Source organism: Diprion similis, chromosome 11, assembly GCF_021155765.1.
Source record: "Diprion similis isolate iyDipSimi1 chromosome 11, iyDipSimi1.1, whole genome shotgun sequence".
Classification (NCBI taxonomy): domain Eukaryota; kingdom Metazoa; phylum Arthropoda; class Insecta; order Hymenoptera; family Diprionidae; genus Diprion; species Diprion similis.
The window spans coordinates 1,172,156-1,198,114 of record NC_060115.1 but is presented as its reverse complement, the minus strand read 5'-3'; the positions used below and the strand labels follow the sequence as shown (position 1 = coordinate 1,198,114).

At 39.4% G+C, this 25,959-nt stretch overlaps 1 protein-coding gene across 6 annotated transcripts in view; it reads right to left on the bottom strand.

Moving 5' to 3' along the window:
- The window catches only part of LOC124412616 (potassium voltage-gated channel subfamily KQT member 1), a 92,712-nt gene that overhangs the window by 27,794 nt on the left and 38,959 nt on the right, over positions 1-25,959 (bottom strand). For 5 of the 6 annotated variants that reach the window (XM_046892634.1, XM_046892635.1, XM_046892636.1 and 2 more), the window contains exons 1-2: positions 12,704-13,240; positions 8,263-8,818 (exon numbers count right to left, since the gene is read on the bottom strand). The exons of the other annotated variant lie outside the window; for it this stretch is intronic. In XM_046892634.1, the coding sequence (XP_046748590.1) occupies positions 8,263-8,818; positions 12,704-13,085 (938 nt within the window). In that variant the 5' untranslated portion in view covers positions 13,086-13,240. Of the gene's footprint in view, positions 1-8,262; positions 8,819-12,703; positions 13,241-25,959 lie in introns of those variants that run through there. 6 annotated transcript variants of the gene reach the window in all.

Below are 25,959 nucleotides of genomic sequence, written 5' to 3'. Positions count from 1 at the left end.
TGCATCTTTTCATATTTCATATTTCTTATTTCTTTTCATATTTGCTTTAACGCATAATTTTTCTCTGCATTATTTGCAATCAAGCGTCGTTTTCACCACCAACCAATTTTCTATAGTTTCGCGAAGTTGGCACATATTTGCGACCCTCGCGCGTTTTCGTACACCATAAATAGGTATATATACAGATCTGTACGCGTACATGGAATTATGGATGGACACATAATCTATACATAGCATACCGATGGATATGTGTAACGTATCCGTGTACATATTAATGGGTATAAGTAGGTGGTCGCGTGACAAGGATGGATTAACAAAACAGCTCGCGAACATCCTTCGCCATGCGGGATTTTCCACGGTATAAATTGCATAGACGATATACCTACGTAAAACGTACCTATATATGTCTAGGATGATGAATACGAGGAAAAAGATAGAAAAGCGAGGAAACCGCAAGAAGAAAAAGAAAACAGAAAATAGAAAATAGAAAACGAAACAAACAAAGAATGAAACGGCATTAAGCAATCGATAGACAAGTACGTATGTACCTATAGATTGGCGACGAACGTGACCCGAAATTAATATACCTAGGAGTGAGAAGGAAGGAAAAAAAAAGTGATAAACTTGACTTAGAATATCGAAGAAGAGAACATTTATCATCCACGACACTGACAGACGCGTATTTAATGGTCTGATAATCGATAATTAAATCTACATCTGGTAAAACAATAATTGCCAATAAATTCAGCGTTATGACATTAAAATAAAAATCGTACGGGTTATTTAATATGGATTTGTAGGATTGAAAGCGGGTTTTGTAGAATAACGGATATCCGAACTCGATTGGACGGGATTACAGTTTATTAAACTAATTTCCGAACGAATCGGTCTGTCGTTTTTAAATAACAAATTACATGAACGGATGTGAAAAAAAAATTGAATTTTAATCATACCTTGAGAGGGTATATGGACGAGGTAGAAATGACGTAAAAAATAACGACGACTTAACTGAAAAAATTCAGGAAAAAATGTATTCACCAAAAGTATAAGCAGAAGCTTGGACGAAGATATAGATTTTACTGTCGAAACAGTTTTAAAATGGCAAAACATCTGGTTCAACTTCACTCTGTTGTAATTCAATTCACTCGTGAAATCATTCTCGACAATTCCACGAAGACAATTTTTTTTAGTGCGTTGATGTCGTCGACAATCGATTTGTAAAAAAAAAAACAAAAAAAAAAACATCAATTTCATTGAATTTGTGAAGAATGATTTTCTAAAAAAAAAAAATAAATAAATAAACCATCGCGTAGATCGAAGTGGAAGAAATTCATAAAATCCCTAAGAATATCAAAGCAATTAACGAAACAAAAAGTCGACATCAAAGCTCTTGATAACAATTCTATTAGCTACTTTCTTTTTCAACATATTTCTCGTTAAATCTTTCTAGCTTAGGAATATATCAATCGGATAAGTACACAATGTCGATGCTGAAACATCCATTAATCAAACGAACAAAGATATAATTCACGTTCATCTAACAATAATTCTAACATTTCACAGCTGCTGCAGGACTATCGAATAACGAGGAACGCTTCAGCGTGCCAAAGTTTAGGGGATCTTCGAGTTTAACGTTCGTTAATTCGACACGGCGAGGGAGGACTAACAATCAGGCTTAATTAGTGCAAATGCTAATTGCCCCGAATCTGTATACGCGGAGTCTTTAACTCGACGAAGAAGACGCCGCCGGTGGAGTCTTTGATCCAGCGGCGTGTCCCGAACGCTGCGAATCGTCTGCAGGGGGTGCAGAACCTGAATATATATATATATAAATTTGTGTGTGTGTGTGTGTGTGTGTGTGTGAATTCGAGTAACGAAGAGGCAATCAGGTAACCTGTTTATCGATGAGTTAACTTGGCGAGCTGTTTATCCGAGCAGAAATTTCCGGCTCTCCTCCCTCCCAGATAACTCGCGATCCATCCATCCATCCATCCATCCATCCATCCATCTTTCGATTCCGGGTGGTGGGTGCCTACCAACCTACCAAATTAGGCTCTTTACCTCGCCGCGAATCCGGCTGTGGCTGGCTGCCGCATTCTATTGCTCGAATTTCAACGTATCCAACTACTGGTATCTCGACATTTCCCCCAAACAGACCTTTCGCCGTATATAGGTACGTCCCTCGGGATTTCGAACGCCGTCGCGCAAGATAACCGAACTACAAACATACCCTCAAAGAGCGTTTTTCAAACCGAGACACGAATAGCCGCCTCTTTACCGGAGAAAAGAAAAATTGAAAACAAAACCAAAAGAAAAAAAAACAGGTAGAAACAGTGAAGAAATATCGATAACTGACGTAGTTGATCAAGTCCAAAAAAAAAGAAATCATTCAGAACCTGTAAGATCGAAAATTCACAGAATACCATTCGTTGGAGTTGAAAAGATTCATCAATAATTCCCAACATCACGCAATTTGTAAGCATGATGCGTATATCGTGGTACAGGAACAATACGTACAGCAGCTTCGAAGTGGATCATGAATTTACATCCCGCGAAAAATCCCTCGCTTTTATTCTCCAAAGTGTCTACATATACATTGTATACTCAACGTGTACATGTACATGTACAATTGTACATACATACATACCTATGTACCAAAGTCCGCATAGCGGAGTTGAGAGAGTCCCAATGAATAAAGAACGTCTTTCTATTTGATTGAAACGTATTGTTATCGTTCCACACCTGTCGGCTTTTTCACCAGCCGAGAATATTCTGAACGGTACAAAGTGAGGGAGAAAGCCAAGAAAAGGGGATAGAAGGGAAAGAAAAAATCTAACAAATGCAAAAAATCTCTACCAAGTTTTGCTCGCAGCTAATGTATGCGTATATATGTATGTGCGTGTGTGTGCACATACAGACTCCGAGGTCGAGTGCAAATAGGCGATAGGCCTGCGGGTCCTGTTGGTGGTGCACAGCACACAGTCAAACCCGAGGTATATCTAGCCTAGGTGTAGTTCAATTTTGTTGAGTGCTTCGTAGCGGAATGCCAAAGTCCCGAAACTAGTTTTGTCACAGTCGTCCTGGGAAATTATGCGGAGGAAATGCAGAAAATTCGCACTTTTTCCGCGACACTTTACTACTGAGCAGGTGACGATGAATGGAATAGATAAAAATTAATGCAACTATTTTTTTTTGTCGTCTCACCGTGTCAGAGAATAAAAGAAAAGTGTAGAGAATCAAAATCGATCCCATTTATTTCGACTTCCTTCGTTTCTACAATTTTTATTATTTCCCTGTAATGTAAGAAGACTGCAGGCGATATGGAAAACCAAAGGTTATTGGATCGAGCCAGATGTACAATCCGGAATAGCTATAGCTAGACTCGGATTCACCCGAATAAAATCGATTCCCGATGCGGTGGGAGGAGAGCCACCTGCCTCCGGGATATTAGATCGAAATTATGCCCAAGTTATACGGGGTTCTTGATGGCCGGGTATTACATGGATACATGAATTTATGTAAGGAACCGAGGAACCGGGCAGTTTGAGGTAAACGACTCGCGCCGGGAGTGTCTTCAAGGAGAAAAATACGAAATACAGGTGGAAAAGCAGGACGAAAGTCACTTTGAAAAAGGCGATTAAAAGTGCAAAGGGTCCTCGGCGTGTCCATGTAAAATTCAGCAGCAGCGTTGGGCGCTTCGCGCGAAAGTCGATTCGTGTTCGCATACATACGTACAACTCCGTCGTTAAAAATTTGATGAAAACACCGCGGGCGAGAAAAAGGGCGGAGAGAGAACGTCTTGAAACGGGATAACGCGGTGTGCATGGGGTAATAATTCATCCCCCTTCATCCGGAAAAACTGGCGGTCATATCTACGCTCCGCGCTACAAACGGGGAAAGTAAAGAGAGAGATGGAATTCGGGATCTCTATTTTATGAAAAAAAACAAACTGGAAACGAAGGAAAAGCTGCACACCTTAGCGCAATTTGCAAAGTGACGGCGTTAAATTGCGGTTGTATAAAGAATTATTACGGGATATTGGAATCTCGAAGAATATTAACTTTATCTCGAAATAATCGTTGAACGCTCGTAAAAAATTGAGGATTTTCTTCAACTTGCTTTGTAATCTGTTTTTTTTTTTTTTTTTTCATTTCGTTTGTTCAGTCGAGAAAATATCACTTCGTTCGGCACTAGCCTGATCGAAACAACAATTTTGGTTATTGAGTGAAACAACGTTATTTGATTTGAACTCACGAAACAGTTTTTTGGCCACATTTGATCGCCATATTTTGTAAATTCAACAAATTTTTCTAAACATATTTGTTTTTTTTCGCGGTCTTCTTTTCTTCTTATTCTTCTTCTTCTCTCCCGTCACTCGGTCATTTCGCAATTAGTCGACGAGTTGGCTAAATGCTGTGATATTTATGTACATAAGCTAGTGTTTTAATAATGGCGAAATGAAGCGAGAGGAGAAAGAAAAACAGGTTGAAACGAAAATTATTTGTATAACACGGCGTAAGGGTAGGTATTGTGTTTAGGCCTGTTTGCCGAAGGGTAAGCTGTAGAAGAAAACCTGTAAAACAACACGAAACTAATTCATTACCCTTGCTACCTTTTGACCTCGACTTACCTTCTCCGCGTTTGCGAATTAAATTGCAAATATTATACAGCCCCGTTCTTTCTTTAAAGAGGGAATAAAATAAAATCGCGAAAAGCGAAAACCCCTCTGCATAGCTAATTCGGTACGCAAATCGGAAATACGATACCTCTGTCTGAAAATTTGATCCCTTTTAAGCGGAATTTTTTTTTTTTTACCTACCGAAAGTAGATTATCGGCTTGGTTAAATTTCACGGTAAGAATCAATAAATATATTCGCTATTTTTTCGTCCGCAAGTCGATGCATCGTCCTGGCATTACACACGTCATAGTTTAATTACCGAAGGACGGATACAAGCGGCTACGCAATCCCAATCGCATTTCAACGAAGGAAATTTATAGGCTTGAAAAGGTTTCGATTTTTTCTCTCTCCTATTCTTACGCCGGTGATTTATCAAGCAGATAAATTACGCTCACGTGGATTAGTTTTTTTCATTTGCAAGGACACGGGACAGCGATATATATACATATATATATATATAGGACATAGGGTTGTCCAGCTTACTTAATTCGACCTACGTACGCTCCTTGACCGCTTGGATTTGGCCCGCAATTTTTTATATAATAGTTCTCACATTGAAAAGCACTCATTTTTTTAGACTTTCTTCGACACGGTTCAAATTTTCTACAATTTTTCAAAGTCATCGACACGATGGCGACGGGAGTCCTCTCACTACGGATGGTTGTTGAAAATTTTTTCAGAATTTTCGCAAGACAATTTTTTCCTCTTCATTTTGGTAATAAAAAAATTTGCAAATCGTAAAATGGTCCCAAAAAATCAAAAAAAAATTTTAAAACTCGGCATGACATATGAAAATTTTCCAGCAACGATATATAGTAAAATAATTGCCAGTTCTAATTTTGTGTAACGTTTTTTTAATCAGAAAAAGCTTGAAAAAAGTAAAAAGAAAAAATCCTCCACTCCGTCTCAAACTTAAAAATTTTTATATCTGACACATGATTTTTCAGATTTTTAAATTATATCGATCAGTAATATGGTTTTAAAAATTAAAGAAAATTCGAACCGTTTCGCAAAAATCTAAAAACAAAATTAGTGCTTTTCAAAGTGAGAAAAATCATACAAAGAATTGTGGGCCAAATCCGAGAGGTCAAGTAGTGTGTTCAAAGGAATTGCAGATGATGATTCTACGATCTGCAAACACGTTTTTCACAATCTAGGAAACTATTAAATTTTCAACGATCAATTTCTACAGAATTTCTGCTATAATTTCTCGAGACTTTTCTCACAAGTTCAAACTCGTCGTTACTACCCTGCTCCAATTAAGAACAGCCCCATAGAAATGCTACATCGATCAGGAGGAATAAGGACTGAAAAATTTAACAGACAAGGACAAGACTGATGGCCCACATTCGAAAATGGAAGAACGATAATATCCTTCGCGTTGAAAGTTCGATTCGCCTTTGGGCGTGGCGTATAGTGTATACATGAAAAGCCGATCGCTTTGTTATTTGTTAGCGAATATCTTCCTTCCTTTCTTCCTTTCGAAATGAAGCTACCGGTGAGCAATGATTATGTTATAATTCACCAGCAGCAGTTCAGCAAGCCGAAACGACTTTCGGGGGCGGTTTTACGCCGCCCTATAGCGTTTGTTTATACCTTGTTTGCATAAAACGAGCGACTAAAAATACTACATCAATTTGATCTATCGATCGATCGATGAGGAATTTTCAGCATCCAAGTAGGCAGACTGTACAATAAATAATAAAGGATCGCGCACTCCTGCAGTAATTGAGCGAAGGGGATGATAAAGTAACGCGGAGGGCTCATGATATATTCATCCCTCGCATATTTCAAACTCTGTTATCTTCGCTTGACCACAATGCGATAGCTTATGTAGGCCAAACAAACAGCAGAAAAACGCGTAAGGTTGGGTTGATATAACATTAACGTTTAGCCTTCGAACGTTGCGCGTCGCGTCGTTGAAAATTATTATCATCGAAGGGATTCGACGCACGAATTTCTTTCTTATCTTCACAATTATTCATTGAGATACACGCAGGTTATTCCTATCGAACTATTTAACTCGTGCGAGAGAATTTCGCGTGGCTTTCGCCATGATTTACGCATTCCGAAAAGGAATGCTGATTCTGAGTTTCTATCTCGACTTCCCAAAGCTCTTCAGCTAGTAATAACAAAAAAAAAAAAAAGCTTCATTAAAGTCGCGAAACGTCAATTTCTTGGCCGGGTAAAATCGGACGCAGATTTATCTGCACATTTGAATGATTTCGCGGAATAATCTGAAATTCAAATAATCCACAAGGACCCTGTTTTCCGTATCTGCAATGCTGAAGTTCATTTCTCGCGTTGAAAGTACACACACGGATATTCAAACTAAAAGCCATCGGACAGCCCGAGCTGATTTTCACGGTTCTTTCCGCGAGCGGGAAAAGGTATGTCTATTTATAGATATGCATAGCGACAGTCCGGATCTATATTTTGGCGGCAGAGATCCGAAAACGAGGAGTCCGTTAACGAGCACCGTTTTCGCATATATACGGAGCTAGTTTCGTCGGGTTTATTTGAGGAAATCGACATGCGCGAGTGACATCGATATTATCGAGTCACCGGAATCACCTCGGAGCAAGTGTTGCGACGAAGGAGGAAAAGGACCGTCGAAACTGTCCGCGGAGAAGATCGCTTCTATTGGTTGGCCGGATTTTTGTGAACAATTATCATGAGGGAGGGGGGGAGGGTTGGAAGGATTTCGTTTCAAAAAGATCTTACAAATTTCCGTCACTGAAAGCTTCGAGCCGCTGTTAAAGCTCCGAGCTTTTAGCCGCGAATAAACGACGCGACGCGAGTCGACTTGAGAGTATCTCGATTCTTTCGCCTCGCCAAGTTTCGTCGGTTTCGCGACATTATAAGTATTTGAGGAGGAAACAAACGCACGTAATATTACCGCGAGAAAGCTTATACATTCGCCAATTTTCCTCGTTTCATTAGGTAATTGGATACCGATCAGAAAATTTACTTCTTACAATTTCCCGTTTAGAATTAGGTGTAAGTATCTCGTGCGATTGAACCAATTATCGTTATTATTGCATTATTGTATTAGTACACGATATTGTGAAGTCGAAAAATAGGAATAATTGTCGAAAATTGTTCGCCTTTCAACGAGCAGGCAATTATTTGTCACTTTCGTAACTCGCGTAATTCATCGGAGTTGCTTATATATGCTGTGAGAGCAAAAAATTTGTCGACCGCGTTTCTTCGACTCTGTACAACAAATTAATTCCATATTCATTTTTTACTATCATTATTTTCAAGAACCTTTTTATCAAGCAAATTGTATTTTCAGTCAATCGAAGACTTGACTGATTGATTTTATAAAATCACGGTGTAGCTGCGGTATCTTTCCTCCGGCACCATTGCCCAAAGTAGTTACAGAAAAAAACGGACGAATCCAGACTCTTGGGAACGAATAAGTACATAACCGTTTTGTAAAAATAATAAGAAATTTTTTATTCGAGTAAAAGAATCGTGTTTTCCACACAGTTTTCCAAACACTCGTACATATCTGCTACAAAAAAAAACCAAAAAAAAACAAAAAAAAAAAAAAAGATAAAGACGATTCAATACTCACACTGTGAAGTGGTAGACAAAACAAATCCATCCGCCAGGATGCTCGAGGAAGACGTACAACCGTTCCTGAAAGGTTTTCCCCTTCTTGTGATGAAACACGTATTTGGCCTTGAAGGCCTGATCAATGGGGAGGTATATGGGGTAGTAGGGGTCAGGGACGCCCCTCTGATCGGGGCTGGGCTCCTCGCCGACGCCGTCGTCGACGGTGTCGTCGATCATGTCGTCGGCGAGTTTCTTCCTCCTGTGTTTCCGCTTCATCGGTGTCGGCACCCGTTTGTGATGAGCCTCACCGAATCGAGGGCTGCGGAACCTCCGCAGGAAAGTGAAACGTCGCGACGTATCCTCGTCGCCGCCCCCGTTGTCCGTGTCCTCCGTTTCGCTGCCCGGCGTTTTCAACGCGACGTCTTCCGTCTCTCCGCCGGCGACGAGTTCGTCTTCGCTACCCTGGAGGGCAGCGTAAGCCGCGGCAGCGCTGTACCTTTTCTCCGTCAACCTCGAGGGCTGCTGATGCTGCTGCTCCTTACTTCGGGGAAGATTTTCGCTGGCGAATGCGTGACCTAGGAATTCCCGGGTCAGTTCAAGGGGATCGAATTCTAGCCGAATTTTGACAAGGGAAACGAGCTTTCGGGCGGTTATTATCGATTCAATCGTTTTCTGAGCTCGGGATTCGTTTCGCAGATGCAACGCGATCGTTTATTCGATGCGAGAAATATTTTGAGAGCCTTTTACTCGTCCGTTGGTCGACTTTTCAGATATATTTAATTACTCGGTTTACACCGGATGCAACTTATCGTGGCCGGTCCTTAATCAGACACATTTCTTATACTCGTCGTCACAAGCTATCATCTATAGCCGTAACCTTCTATCGGTGTAACGAACATGGCGAAAACCGGTAGTCGCGTTGTATACCCTGTAAACCCTGAAACCTGGTGAGCTTTTGCAAGTAGCAGCTGCCAACATGCATCGTCGGCAGTATTGTTGCGTGTGAAACTTTGGAATCGTGATTCAAAGTGTAGAGTATAACGGAGAATCGGGTGTGTCAAGTTTCTCTGTGCAGCGTCGCTTGTCTCGAAACAATTTTCTAGTGCACAGCTGACGACGCGATGCAGCAGGTCGAGTGGAACCGATTCCCGATCTATCTAACGCTGGTCCGTCCTTCGTCTCGGCATTAGTCGAAACTATATTCATTCAAGAACTTGCCGGCAAGTATAGTGGTCTTTACTCATTTTTTTACACTTTACTCTTTACTCATCGCTTATCGATTCATTCGAGTTTACTATAAAACTACACAAGAACTAGTATAAAAGTTTGTTTCGTTTGTCTGTCGATTCGCGGGTGTGTTGCATTAAACGAAAGTCATAAGTAGTTTTGCGGAACAAACGCGATTCCAGAAATAAAGTTGACGCATCGCAAAGTCCTGCGAAAATTTACCTCGGCGACGATTCAAGTCGAACCTACTTTCCTTTTTGCTCTTCATTACACAACCAAGTATTTAAAAATCGTTCCTTTCTTTCAAGGCTCAAGTTTTTTTCTCTTATTCTCTGTCAGCAAAAATTGAGTTTCAAGTAGACGACCGTTTTTCAGCGTGGTCGCGAAAAAAGAAAAAAACTCTAATTCTGTTTTGGCGAGGATTTCGGGCTCGACTGCGTAATTGTTTCATGATTGACGGTTGGGATGCTCGAAGGCTTTCCCTTAATTTTTGCCGACAGCAAGGCACGCGGCTGGTCTTTGATTCTAATACGTCACGACGAGGATGCTGAACTAAAATCGCTGTCTATCCTCGAAAATTAATTTTCTTCCTAGGTTAGGCCGTTCCGTTAATTCCTCCTCCGCAATCAGTGACCCACCACTTGGCGGACGTTATTCCGACGCCTCTATGTAAGCTCGTAATTCAACCCCCCGCGGGGGTAAATAAAAAGCACCCTGTGAAGATTCGCTGACTGATTATTTGGCGGTGAAATTAACACGCAGTTAAGACAAGCCAACGCCTCGACTGTTCGGCGAAACGACCGTCTCCCATAAATTATGCAAAGCTACTCCGTGCGAATATTCAAGTTCACTGCTGCGTCGATGAATTGTTTTCAAATTCTGCTCTGCCCTCCTTTTTGACAAAAAAGTTTCCGATTCGCGGTTCGATTACCTGATTGTGAGACAGAAATTCCGGACTCGGTATTACCGCGACACACTTCTGACGTTCGAAAGTCTCAACGTTTCCACAGTGTTTCTACCTCGGATATCTACGCAGAGATTTGGTTGTAAGTATCTACTCAACACGATAATTGTATTAAGTGTTTTCTGCTTAGTTGGTAACACAAGTTGAACAGATTCCCTTGAGCAACGAGAAACAAAACGAGCTAAAGCAAGTTAAAAAGTTAAAAGAGAAGGAATACGAATCGAGTACTTTCAGGTCAGTTATTCCAAAACCAGATTACACTTCAAACGATGTCAAACACTTTCTTTGCTTTCAATCATCTTGATTCAGCCTCGACGAGAATGTTGATAAAAAAAATTTCTCTCGCCAATTTTTACAACCTCGGATACGAAAAATGTATAAGTATAGGTACTCATGTACCCGCGTGATGTGCCAATCGCGAATTCGTGACGACGTTAAATACGAAATAGCTTGATATAAAAGACAGGTAGGTACTCGACTTCTTTTTCGATCATAATAAAACGGGCTTATTCCCTCGTCAATGAATTTATAAGGGAGCGTGCGCGTTTATTTTCACCTTTTATACTAAAATAAGGTGAGAAAGAGGAAGAGAGAGAGAAAGAAGTAAAAAGAGGAATTAGTTTATATTGTACGATTATAAATATTTGTAAAAAAAAAACGGCACCACTCGGTAGAAATTTCGATTCCAATAAATGATCGATTGAATTTTTGACGAGTGAACTCGCGGTTCCCCGATAATCTGGCAAAATTCTATTTATAGAAGCGAGATGTGAAATAATTCAAGCAATTTTCTCAAGCTCTGTCTACCTTCGTCAGAAATTGTTTAACATCTGAAATGGGTACCCATCGCTTCCCCCATCTTCGTCAACCGAGACCCGAAATCGAAGAAGTCGCGAACCCCGAATCACGATCCCAAAACTTGCCAATTACCCCGCGTCAATTAATTTCCCCCCTCGGTTTGAACCCTCCTTTTCTTTACTCGTCAAGATTTACTCTCGTTTTTATTATTACAGGAAAATAATGAGAGCGAATAAAACGATATCGCAAAAGAAAAGTGAACTTTGAGACGAAAGCCGAGTTTACACGAACTACTAAATTTCTACCTCGGTATTGACGCGGATCGGGGTGGGTGGATATGAAGAGTTCTAAATACCTCGTTCGGAGTAAAAATACGAGACGCGGTGAGCTGCGGTTAACATCGAAGAAGCGACGCAAAGCGTATGTAGCTTTAGAACGTTTGAAACTTTTTTCAATTTACCTGAAAAGCTTTTTAGACGAGGCGCGGTCTCAAATCTGGGGCAATCTTTCCTTGCTCTCTCTCTCTCTCTCTCTCTCTCTCTCCCACTTTCTTTCTCTTTCTCTCTTTCACTCTCTGTACTATATGTACCTAACGTTGTGTCCTCGCGGCTTTTCTTTCTTCATAATCGTTACTCGTCGCCAGTTTACTCCGACTACGCGATACGAAGCGAAGGGTCTCGGACGTACGGCTAACTTTTGCAATTTCGCACCGCTTTAAATTCCGAGTTTTACTTGCAAAAAGCGTTCCTCGGTATATCGCAGTTTTTCTTTCTTTTTTTTTTTTTTTTTTTTATTCTTTACTAATAACGATTTTCAGTCCTCTGTTGCTTTTTGTTTTACCTAGACTCGAAAGAGCTGGTAACAGACTTCACGAATAATCCCGTTGCATCCACGCGTATAACATAATCCATGACACTATGTATAAGACTGCACTTTCAAAGGGAATATTTTTAAAGAACTGGCGCGCCTCGAATGGATTCATTCTATTTACTTCAAAAGCTCTTTCTGAAAATATAATATTCTGGATCCTGGATGAGTATTTTTATCGAATTAACCAGTCGATTAGGCAAGATGAACACCATTGAATTTTCATTACGATGTTTTCTTTATTGAAACGGAATTTCGGGCCTTTGATAAACAATTTTCACCAATGGAAAGAATATAAATCAATTAGCAGAAGCTGAAAGTCTACCAGAAACTCGCAAATAGTAAAGCACTGATTGCATTTGAAATCGGTATATCGACTAAAATCCAAGCATCGAATTTGACTATGGACAAATCTATCATCAAACGATGTTGTTGTAAAAAAATCACTTCGAGAATAACGCCAGTTGACAAAAAAAGATCCCCTTTACGTAAACGTTGGTGTTAAAAAGCAGATCCTCGAATCGCAAGCTCAACTTCAGAGTCTCTTGGGATACAGTCTTTAACCGATTTCCCCGACTGCAGAGGTCGTGATAAAAATGTGTACCTGCTGTAGTGCACTTTTTATTATAATTCTGCTGAGCCGCCTGGCAATTGGCGTGATGATATTGACCGCACGATTGCTGCTGGTGTTGTTGTAATTGCGGATGATATCCAAGATGAGGTGAATTTTGTTGCAGCTGCCGATGCTGCTGCTGTTGCTGACGCTGTTGCTGATTGATGGGAGCCTTCGTGACGCTGAGGACGAGGTCCTCGCGAGAGGGAACGATCCTGGTGAGCTGTCTGCTCTGCCGAAACAGAGTTTCCTGTTCGCCGCGGTTCATCTTTAGGGGTGCCGAAGCTCTTTCAAGGAGAAAAGTACCAGGCCGCGAATATTCGGCTGGTCCAGGTCGACCGGGACCGCTGCCTAAGAGGACGGCGTGCAGCATCCCGAAGCCTGGAGGTCGGCATCCGGAGGGCCGATGAACCGCGATGGTACCGAAGAGCAACGATCAACCATGGCAAAGTGGCTGGAGAAGCACCGCCGATCTCTCGCCGCGTTACGTTTTTCCAAATTTCCAACGAAACCGCAATCCGGAAAAAGGAATCGACAATCAAAAACCGAGCGAGACGGCCTTTCGCCCCGCCTCACCTGAGGACCTTCTTGAACAGGTCGACACTACCCAACCTTTTGCGGGCGAAGCGGAATTCCGCCTTTCGCATTATCAACATCAAACAACCACCACTGTGTGACCGAATTTTTGCGGACACGCCACTGTCGTACGAAATTTTCCTCAAGGTCATCTATGCAACTGCCTTTCCGGATCCTCGAACCTCCCTCTTCATAGCTACAATATCCGTTAAAACTCGAATTATTGCCTCCAGCTTCTGCGCGAATATTTAATACAACGATTACCGTGATTATTATTGTTGTTGTTGTTATTATTATTATTATTATTATTATTATTATTATACAATTACTGTGGTAATAACTTAATAGACATGCACTAATCTCATCCATTTGTTTCACCGTAGGGCTTCACTCTCACGGTTAGTCTCACATTTGAGATTTTTTTTTCTTCTTCTTCTCTCTTCTCGCTTTGCACTTGAATGATTGCTTGTGTTGTTTTGATTATTGCTTAACGTTGAATTTTCACGTTTATTATGTACGTGTAATCACAGAATAGGGTTACATGTCGCTGTTGGCTTCTCGATCATTCTCGATCCTGATGCGGCGTAACATCGACGCCGATATGCTTGTCGAAAAAAATTATTAAAAATAAGGAGGGAAAAAAATGAAAAAAAGAAGAAAATAGAAAATGAACGCGACTGAACCCGAACCTCAGCGACTCCGTTTCCGGGATTTGTTCGAGGTCGTTACTCGGCTCCCGTCGACTCTAATCGCGATCCATGTATCAGCGCGGTCTGACGATGAGCACCGTTGGACCTTTCGCATGTTTCGATCCTGCCTCTCCCCCCCCCCCCACCCCTCCCCCCTGCGTGCCTTTGATAATTCGGGGTGAAAAAAGCGCGACCCTTCGACGTTCGTTCGGTCACTCGATTCCCCCTGAGCCTCTCGCGATCTCTTTCACTTCTGATCCGAAACTCGGAAGGCAAAAAAAGGGTGAAACTACGGACCGAGCGGAGCGGAAAAACCGCCCTCGACTGATCGAGCGTCGCGAAGAGGGTGAAGATCAGCTCGCGAATCCGACCACGACATCTCGGAGCATTTGCCAAGTCATTGGAGAACTTTGATAATTCGGAGATTCGAAATGAAAATTGTGGTAACTCGGATCGACGCGACGCGTTGATGTTACCGGGGCTGCGGCCCGCAACCAACTGTGGCTTGCAAGCCTCGCTAGTTCGAGCTTTCGCCGCGTTCCGCTCTGGGGATGATTCGGCGCCACCGCCACCCCGAATTTCCCTCCTATCTACCCCCCCCCCCCCCCCGCCACTCGTTCAGCTGCGTAAGAAACCCAAAATTCCCGCGGTACGATCCTGGAATTCACTTCCATACTTTTTACAACTGCAGGTATTCGTGAGACGCGATATTTTGTTTGTATAATAACGATTGATGTAATAATAATAACAAGACTGGACGTGACGTGGATATTTCTATCTTTCAAGTTTTCGATACTGTTTTTTTAATCGTTTTCTCTCTCTCTCTTTCTTTCTCTCTTTGTTACTGATTGTGAGTTTAGTTTCTATATTGAATTAATTTTAAGTCTGCTTTCTTCTTCCGTTTATGGTGCATGTCTCTGGGTAAATGTCTAGTAAGCTTGTCCAGTATTGTTAAGAATAAATCAAATCAATCTATCTATGCTTCTATTTCTCTTGCTCTTCAATCGTTATTGCATTTTCATCTTTACAGAGATCGATCTCTCTTTGTTTGATCAGATTTGATTTTACCTTATTTCTGTTTACATTTGCTAAATTCCTACCCCGCTGTTATTCATTTTCTATCTCTTGTTACACACATTATTTTCCTGTTACGATGTATCGCTACTTTTCTCTGTCACACGCGTTTCTTCGACATTACCATGAACAATAAATTGTACATCTATCTCTCTATTTCTCTCTGGTTCGTACAAAGAAGAAATTCCACCGAATCTAATTTTTTTATTTTTTTTTTTTATTTCCAAAGTACACCACAAAATCTACTAATTTTGAATTGAAGTTATATAGAATATAAAGTGACACTAATGTTGCGAAATATTGAGAAAAAAAATGGATGATAAAAAAGCAAAAACAGCTCTGTATAACGAGCAAAGAAACGCGCAAAAAATTCGGATCACGAATATCTTCAACATTCGGGTTCGGGAGAATTAAATGGGCGGTTGAACCAGTTTCCGTCGGGAGATATGCAATCAGCTCCCTAACCGTGTATAACTTATCCATCTTAATGTGCCGCCTCGTGATTATGTAGAATGGTTTTAAGCTCGCCGTCTAGGCGCGGGAGGTGTACACCTATATTTATATAATAATGCCTATATATATATACACACACACACACACACACATGGCCATAGAAAGGGTTGTGGATGGGTTAGGTCTGTGTGACTGCCTTGTACGGATGTTAGATTGCGGCCCAGATTCCGTGTTAACGAGTAGTTATACTCGCCTCGACGATTGCAGGGTACAAAGTCTGGGGGAAAAACTTGTTATAGCCGACGAATGTCTCTGTCGTAACAGAATTTACAACGCAACTATTTATCATATTAGCCTACAGCATATATATATATATATATATATATATGGCACAGATTTATCACTCTTTCCAGGAAATCCCCGCTAAGGATGCTCAACTCTACAGAATGTAAAAAAATATCAAATTTCAGATATCATCCAACACTCGTTGACATCGATTTCTCTTTTTACACCTGACTCTGTGATTGAATTTTAACACTAACACAAGGTTACGTGTTGAAGCCCTGTCAAATCAAAAACTTGGCTAATTTTTTTAGATTCTTAAATTTTTTAACCCGTGCCTTCGATATCGTTTGAGAAAATTTACTTTAAAGGCGATGCGAGAGATTTGAGATTTTTTTTTTTTTTTTTTTTTTTTTTACCGTTCGGGACGGAATTTAAATTCGTCTTCCTTTTTGTTTTACATTTTTTTTGACCTCGTGTTTTTTTTTTTTTTTTTTTTTTTTCAAACGCTCTATCGCACCGTTTCACCACTTTCCCATACCCTCTATCTGTATGTATGTACACACGTATATACATATATATGCCATTTCGTCTGCGAAATGGTGCGGAAGAACGGCCCCGCTGCCATCCCAGGAAGGCCAATATTCCAGGTTTTCATCTCTCCAAGACTGAAATGAATTTTCTTTCCTTCCGCGGCCGATCGAAGGTGGAAGATTTCTTTTCACATTTCAAGAATTCGCAAGAAATTAATGAAAAATCTGCTCGCAGTTGAAGCGTCGAATGGCATTATATATATGTATATATATACAGTTTACCAACAAGTAAAACAAGAAGTTGAAGAGCACCTAACTTCCAACTTTGTATTTACAATGAAACAAGCTTTCGAGTTTATCTCTCGCCTGGTTACAAAAAAAAAAATACTTCGAACGTCGGCGAATTTCCATCGAAACCTTTTCAAGAGTTTACGTATTATATGTATATGGTACATTCAGCGAGACTGAAACGATGCAGAAAACGTATCTGTGTAAGCTGCGTCAAATTGTCCCAGAGAGTGAAAATACAGTTAAAATAAAAAGTAAAACGGAATACAGTAGGCTGCTATTCGAGGACAGGGATGAAAATATCGAACGTACGAAAGCTTCTTTCCTCGGGAATCCCATTAGGGAACAATTATTGTAACCCGCTTACATGCAGGTAAGGCTGTCCGCAGACCAAATGTCCGTCCGTTTCCTAGTCAGGCGTAACATGCAAAACATGAAAAGCTTCGCGCAGAGCAGAGTGTCGACACGGACGGAAGCTCTGCAACGTGAGGTGAAAAAAAAAAGGTGTTACAAGAGAGAAAGAGAGATACTCATTCTCGCAGCATCGCCATTTTCTTCCTCTGTATCAATCGCGATACAGGTTGGCAGAAAGTGGAAGGTGGCAGACATGAGTTATCACTTATACACAGGAAAAATGCTTTTGCTTCAAGTTGAAGAATCTTTACGTTAACCTTGAGAAAAGAAGATACTCAAAGTTTTTTTTTTAAAGATCTCTTTAAATTTTATAACGATTCGTAGAAAAAAAAGAAAATAAAACAGTAGACAAATAAATATAGGATTAAATATAGGCACTACTTGTTTATTCTACACTTCCTTGAAGTTGTTTATAGACTAATTTTCAGGCTACACTTTTTTTTTTTTTAAAGCCATGTTGATTATATTCGTCATGAAAAATTGAAAATGTTAGAGTAAAGAGTACCTTTAATCACAGATTAATTTGTCTACAGTTTGATTTTTTCTTCAATTATTATAAAATTGAAACAGATCAAGATCTGACAAAAAAGTGAAATCTTATTTGAAAAGCAACATTTTTTTTCCAAATCTCCCGGCACCCCTTAACAATGAAATAATGCATTAAAACTTTGAGGATCTTCTTTCTTCAAGGTTAACTTAAGATTTGTCAACTTGGGGCATAAACATTTTTCTTAACGGTCACCCTATAGTATACATACTTAATACACTTAAGCTGAAAGGCACACGTTTGTACGTATGTACGTACGATGCAGTAAAACACTTGAGGGCGGACGACGATAAAAATAATAAAGGCCGTCAATTTATCGCTCTACCCGCGGAAAAACTTCCCCTTATACGTGCTCTGCTTACACGTTGATGCGACATTGTGCATTAGTTATATATATATGAGTGTACGTATATACATGTATCATAATAATTTAATACACGCATCAATTTAGCGATAAAAATTCTGTCGGTAAAATAAATTCTATAACGATCGAGGATCGGGGTGCAGCAGTTATCAGTTGTGTCTAGAGCGTTGTGTTATTATACGGTAACGAAATATATTCACATACTTTGTTGAAATTTTTTCTGCAATTGTCTCAAGTCTGAAACAGTGCTCAGAATTTTTTTAGATTTCTTGTTCAACTCGCTAATTGTTCATAAATTTTTAGTGATTCTGGAAAGGACTTTCTTCAGATTGTCAAAAAATTGTGCAAAAAGTATAACGGATCGTTAAAACGTTTTTTTGGTTGACCAAAAAATTTGAAAACCATGGAAACAAATCGGCCCATGATGCGTCCGGTCTTGAAATATTTGAAATCCAAAATAAAAGTTTCCACGAATTTTTTAAGAATTTTAAAAGAGGTTCTTTTCAAAATCGTTGTTAATATTTACAAATAATTAACCAGTTGAAAAAAAAAACTTTAAAAATATCCAGGGAAAATGTTGAAGAAAATGAAAAATGTGAGGGTCGGAGGTTGGTTGAATTCCCATGGAATTCTCCATATGTATGTATATACATTAGACTGTATCAAAAACATCAGTTTGACCTCAAATAACTTTTGAAAAAATAGATTTATCGTAAAATGACACGAAACCTTTTTTGTAGAACGTTCAATTTCCTACAAAAACATGTTTACAAATTTTCTGTACGACGTGTCGTTATCTAGTTATAAAAATCGCAAGGAGCAAGAACCATTTTTGCCATGTTATTCTTATGGAAAGTAGAAAATCGCGATGAGGCACCTCTAAATATCAATATTAAAATCTGAAATTTTTATGGTATTTTTTTTCGTCATCTTGAACAATATTTTCAGTATACCATAAAAAAAAATAGTCAATTTTTTTGATACAGTCTAATATACATATGATACGTATAAACGATACGTGCGGTACTTTGCTGCTGGTACTTGAGGGAGAGCTTTTTCAAATATTGTGAAGCAAATTTTTTTTCACTGTAAGTTGAATCGTTGGATACGTGTGAATACGTGTGTATTTGTGGCAATGTGGCACGTAAGCTTGTGCGTGTGAACCACTTTAATTCTTCAGCGATGTTATACTGCAGCTCCATCTGCTGCCGCTGCTGCTGCTGCTGCTGCTGCTGCTGCTGCTCTGCTGTTACGTTTGTCAAAGTGAAACGAAAGGGTTTGAAAGCTCCCTCTTAGGGTATAAAGCATTCGCTCTACTCCCGGCATCAAACTGTAACCTGTTATGTACAGCACGCGCCTACTTTTCCTGCACAAAAAATATCTGCACTGCAAAAATACGATGATATATTCTACAGGCTGCAAAATATATATCAGGTATGCGTAACCAGAAATTCAAGTACCTCGCACGTCTTAATGGATTAGTGTTAAATCAGCTGTCGAGAATTTTCTCGTTGCCCAATTCGGTGGAATAAATGATGATCGAATGAACTTCAAGATTTTGAAAACAGTATTTCGTGAGCTAAGCATGTTCCAATATTACAAAAAAGAAAAAGAAACCCCAATTCGTCTTATCCCGGAAGATCTTCGAGGAAACAAAAAGGATATACGTAATTTCACCGCATTTCTTGAACCGTTGAAAAGATAGTCACACGTTCTAGTTAATAACGATTTGCACAAACCTCCAGTTGATAGATTATTATATCATCATTATTGTCATTCTTATTATTGTCATATGATTTGCAATGTGCGGAATTCAAAGAAAAAGAGAGAAATCTAAGGGAAAATGAATAGAAATAAAAGTCTCGAAATCATCAAGAAGTAAAAAATTATTTCACTGATCAAATGAAGTACCTAAATCGTAAAAAAGAATATTAGAAAAAGGACATACGACGTTCGAACTCTTGTATAAAGATCAAAATTCATTCCCATTCAAATATTCGCTTGAATTCATTACTTAAATCCCATGATCTTGTCTGTCTCGTTAAAAAATAAATAAATAAATAAATAAATAAATAAATAAATGAAATTCCTCCTCGCAAAACGGTGCAGGCTGGAATCGAATGATCGAATGAATCCTTTCCAGATTATACGTCAAACAAGCTTTCCACGTGGACCGCAAGTGCACTGCGTCCCCGCAAAGATATCTGCAGGGGAAAGTTTGCGAGTCAATGAAGAGAGTCAGGCGGACACTGGTTTCCGGCTTCCACCGGAAGTCGCCGGCAGCCGACAGCCATCCCTTGTTCTCGACGCGTCAGCCTGTATTTCCGCACACTGAGAGAAAAAGTCGTTATTGAATCAACTAAACGTGCGGTTCACACGCTGGGCGAAATGAATACTTATTTGTATCAATTCGAGATCCGTTAGTCTAACAAAATGTTTAGTTGGACCATTTGAATCAACTAAAGATTTTATTAAACCAACGGATTTTGAATTGACGCAATTAAATATTTATTTAGTTGATTCAACGACTTTTTTACGTCTGTATTTACCTACGTCGTAACAAAGCTGACGCGAGTCGAGGCTGCACTGCGGTTATAGGATTGTTTCGAATTTCAACTCAGCAGCATTTCACCCTCATCCTCTCTGCCAATTTCTGCATCGCGTTTTAGTATACGCCAAGGCTTGAAGAGAAGTTTGTCACGAGACGCTAAATACTTGGGACTTCCCCGCGAAACTCTATTTATAGAAGAGTCTCGCTCGATACTGCATGCTGCGAGGGGTATGCGAACCTCGCTTCTTCACCCCCTTCGACCACCCCCCCAAAAAAAGATGTCGAGACGCCGTAAACGCGGGTATAAATACTCTTAAAAGTTTCTGTACGGAACTATTTCTTCCTAGACAATATTGGAAGTTTCTTTCGAATACGAAACAGTGAATTCACCATAGATTTACTGTTCATTCGATTTACAAACGCAACTGTTAGTAAATTTAACACAATAATGTTTATTACAGTCTTGAAGAAGAAAATGATACAATTTTCTCATAAATTTTTTAATGAAAAATAAAATTCATATCACACGGAAAAAAATTATTGCCTTGGATTAGCACATTTTTGTATTGAACTAGAACACAATCTAGAATTTCATCTGTCGAAGTAACAGTTTTCACTGACAACGAAATAACAAAAGTTTTGCAAGTATAGCGAATCGGTCTTCCCAATGTATAAGCAAACCCTTTAGTTAAACTTGCAAAATTCCAGATTTTGCATCAAGTTTTTTTTTTCGGTGGTTTTAAATAGTAAATTTCCCACACAATTCGCTGGGTATTTCCAGACTTCAATTTCGTTTCCAGGACTCGTAGAGGTCACATAATTTAGTCATGATTTCAGTGGAGGAAAAAAGATAATACGTTGCACTTCAAGCTTGAATGAAAGTAGAAATTATTCAAATAGAAAGAGAAACAGCAGACGTGTAGCTTATTCTTCTTATTATTCTTCTTCGACCTTGTATCTACTTTGTACTCTCGTTCCCTGAAATATATCTGTAACGTTCTTTCACGTCTTATAAGTATACAAAATCCTGCGATTTCTTTGAAAAAACAATTTTTCTACTCGTAGTTTACACCAAACGAGATAATAAAATACATACTATTAACAAATTTATTAAAATCCTTTCCTTTTTATCCCATATCTTCTTAATTCATGCGATTCTAAAATAAATTTACTGAACCATAATAATCAATATAACAAAAATTTGCCACCTCGAATTCCCGTTTCCCTCGTCTTCTGCATATGGAATAAAAAAGCAGATCGATCATACTTTCGAAAGAAGCTTGAATTCGCGTACAATACCAAGATTCTTGTGCTTCACGAAAATCTTCGAGTTCCCATATTTCCCCAATTTTCCGGCCGACCGGCCGGCGTCCGATCCGAAACAAAGTATCTCGTCTAGCGAGCAATATTTTCATGCTGTCATAGGTCAGACTGCATCATGTGCGAGTACATATTGTATACACAGGTGTAAAAGGCGAGTGAGCTTGTGAAGGGCGGCGAGAGCCCATTAGGCGACTGTTTGTACACGTCAGCAGACTCGAGAACACTTTAAACTCGCTACCTTGGGCACTTCATCCCAGAAAATGGGTGGAGCTGACCTCCTCGTCCATCCAGGGAGCCGAGCAGGCCGCTCACGATCTATTGTCTAGCTTCTCTCGAGCTCGTCTTTGACCTCAACTGCAATTTCCCGCCCCAAGTCGACAATAATTAGACCCGAAAAGCAGAAAAATGTTGTGCATGAGCTTGGGAGGGAGGGGAGGGGGGGGGGGGGGGGGGGGGAGGACTGGATGAATTCGTAACAAAATTTCCTGCCAAAAAATTATACAGTTCATGTATCTCGTGAGTTTGGAGTCGATTATGGAAATGCAAATCGGTTACGAAACGGTTATTAATTAAAAAGTTTTCTGAATTATACTGAAAAAAAAACTTGGAAAAAAAAAAAAAACATACGAGAGAATATTTTTCATTTTCTTTTTTTTTTTTTTTTTTTTTTTTTTAATTTGCGAGTAAAAAAAAAAACGAATTGCATATCAGCGAAAATATTTTCGCAAGCTACGAAAGCGCGGGAATTAGTCTGTGCTTGGTAAGAGAGTCGATTTTATCTCAGCGGGTTTTTTTTGGTGATTCTACTTGCTCTGTTCAAATACTCGTGTTTGCCATGCTTGGGGGAAATTTTCTCTCAGCGTTTATATCGAACCAGGCTTGACTCTCTGTAATTACGATTATCACCGTTCTAAAAGTCTGCATGTATGTACCACATATGAAAATTTATAGATAAAATATGAATTTTACACACATGTAATAAATTACATGGTTGTTTTAGTCGGATTGTTTTTAATCGCATTGTTTTTTAGTCGAATTTTCCGTAAACGGAATATATGTGTAATTAAAAGTTGGCCTGCTGGGAAAGAAAAAATAAGAAGAAAACAGCAGTTTGGATATAATAATTCGCGTCTTTATACTCAACGCTATTTTGTATTCAAATCAGGCGCGGAAAAATACTTAAAGAGAAACGATTCTGCCAACCAAAACCCCGCGGTATTTATATAGCCGGATAATTTTCTGCTGCCGTGCAACGATTTATTATTCCAGCGAGTAAATTTGGCGAATATTTTTACTGCCATTTTTCGCACACCTGTGAGCTACACTCCAATTTTCATAAATTCAATACACGCTTTTCGTTCTTCAACAACTTCGCAGAATAAGAGACAAAAGTTGGAAGAAATAGAAATCGAATTTTTATATTGCACGACATCGAACGTTTGGTAATATTTGTTCTGTTTGTCGTTTTTTTTTTTTTTTTTTTTCACGTCGGACTATAGACGATATAGATTTTATTACAGGTATATTAAAGTGTGTATATGAAAGCTACTTTGTGTATATAAACTGATTAATTAAAGAAGAGGGGAGTTTTAATTTTTTTATTCTTCCATTTTTTACTTCCCTCGGTTGCCTTTCTGTCTCACTTTATCGAAGGGCGCAGTAGCCACTCTGCGATTTCCATGAGATAATACACGCAATCATTCGCGATTGGTGGGTAAATTTCGATTAAAGGGAACGGTCGAAACAAAGGGGGAGGAAAATGGAGTAAAAAATATGGAGAAGGAAAAAAAGCACCACGAAGAGGCAGATAAAAATTAGATCGCCACGTCGATACGGGGCTGAAAATTAACGCCAACCCCTCTTCGGCCGCACGCCAAATAGCCGGCAAACTTTTAGCGGAGTGAATTTTCCCGGAAAATATTTCGCCCCGTTTCTTGTACCGTTTTATACAGTTCACTGCGCTCGTCATCTCTCCGTAAGCGTTGAACTCAGCTCGTGAATTTGTTTAACAAATATCATTACGTCTCGCTTTTATCCCGCTATGCATGCAGGAGCGAAAGTTTTTCTCCGATTCCTTATAGCTTTCTTTCGTGGCGAACGTGGTCAGGATTTCACCTCAAAAGTCAATAAATAACTTACAGACTTGTTCGTTCTTTTCACATCGTCGGAGGAAATTAATTCCTACTCTTAACAGGAAATGAAAACTTTTGCTGGGGATTGTTTTTTGTTTTTTTTCATCGAAAGGATTTTGTGGGATTTTTTGCAGTATAAATCAGACGTATAAACGCTGAGGCATATTTTGAAAATTAACCACTAGTGAAAATAACGAAATAACATATATCTTTCAACTTTATCATCTCGTTGATCCGATTATTCCTACGTATTCAACGTTGCTTGTCTGACCTCACGCCGAGACTTACTACTTGCCGGCTGTCAGGACGATAAAGAGGCGCAAGTTAGTCCGCTCTGAAGATCCGAGATTGTAGGAAAGGGCTGATCCACGCGAAGTAACAGTTTCGATACGGAAGTGTCAATTTTTTTTTTCAATTTTTTCATTCCAGGAGGAGGACGAAAGGATATTTTTTTCAATAAAATGACTTAATTGGCACGAAATTCATGAAAATTCTTCAATATTTCATAATTTGTTAAGTTTCCTCGAAAAAGATAAGCAATTAGAGTAACTATAAGTTACATTTTTCACCTTCTTTCTCATGAACGCGATACTTTTTCAACGTGAATAATCATTAATCAATTCAAATTTGGATCCAAGTCTGAAGTATAGAAGGGAGGTAAAATTAATTAATTGATTAGAGAAAATTATCACTTTTTATTTAAAATCATTCTTTAATTTTTTTTTTTTTCTTGCTTCTGTGTCGAAGTTGATCTCGCCGTACGAAATTTCTAATCTTATGATACACGGGTCATGAAAAATATTATAACGAGAGATGAATTTCTCAGCTAATTTCCATAAATTATAAAGTTAACGTTAAAGGTTGATTTTGAAAAGAAAAATCCGTCTTATACAAATTTCAAATAAATCTTTCGGTTTAATAACCTGCACGTAATTCCTTCATCTCAAAAAATGTTGAAACTCCAAGTATAGAAAATCGGAAATATAGAAAGTCGAAATACTGAAATACAAAATATAGAAAGGTAAAAACGTAGAAACGTAAAATCTAAAATCTGTACACGACTTCACATTATCAAGACAAATTCCGACGGTTTTAAATTTCGAAATTCTCTATCTGAACCTTTTTATTTTTCTACTTCTCCATATTCCGATTTTCCTATTTCCAAATTCTGTAAATTGAGTTTTCGCTCGTTTAAAAATCCGATGTCACGGCCCTTCTACTTTTTGATTTCTCTTTACCAGCATCCACGTGAAAGATGAAAGGTGGAGATATCGACAACGACGGTCGGCTCGAAAAGCGGCTCCTTCAACGGATGAAACATCACTGCAGATATATGCATGTATGTACGACGTACGTACAATGTACGTACCTTATACCCGCAGGAGATATTATTATCGTACACGTTGGACGATGTAGACCCGGAGGGTAGGTACGAAGTCGGGTGACCGTGTTGGTGGGTACTAAGGGTTGTTGGAAAAATGTGCGCGCGTGTGTGCGTGTGTGCAGAGTGGCGAAGAGACACGCGCTGGCTGACTGGCTGGGTGGTCGTCGGAAAAGCACGAATCGATATTCCTCTGCGGATCGATGCGTGAGGGACAGCAAGGCCGTACCGTGACCCACCTCTATTATTGACCCAAGTATTTATCGTCCCCGTTCTTGCCTGTGTATACAATTTTCTTCTTTTCTTTCGTCTTATTGGTTTTACAAAAGCGAAACTACCCGCGAGAGTTTGGCTATCTTGGCGATTTTGGAGGTGGGGGTGTGTAAAAGTTTAAAGAGATTAGAAAATTCAGGAAAGGTATCACAATTATCTTGAGAATTTTTCAAAACGCGATAATTCCTTTTGTAGAATTTTCAAAAGTGGAATGTCTCGATTTGCAGACGGATCAGATTATAAAAAACCAAAATGGGTGAGGATAGAAATGTCGAGAAAATCTACGAGTTTCTGTGACACGTTTAGGTACAGAAAACAACCGCGAAAATCAACGTGGAAAGTCAGAACATAGAAAAGTCTAAACATA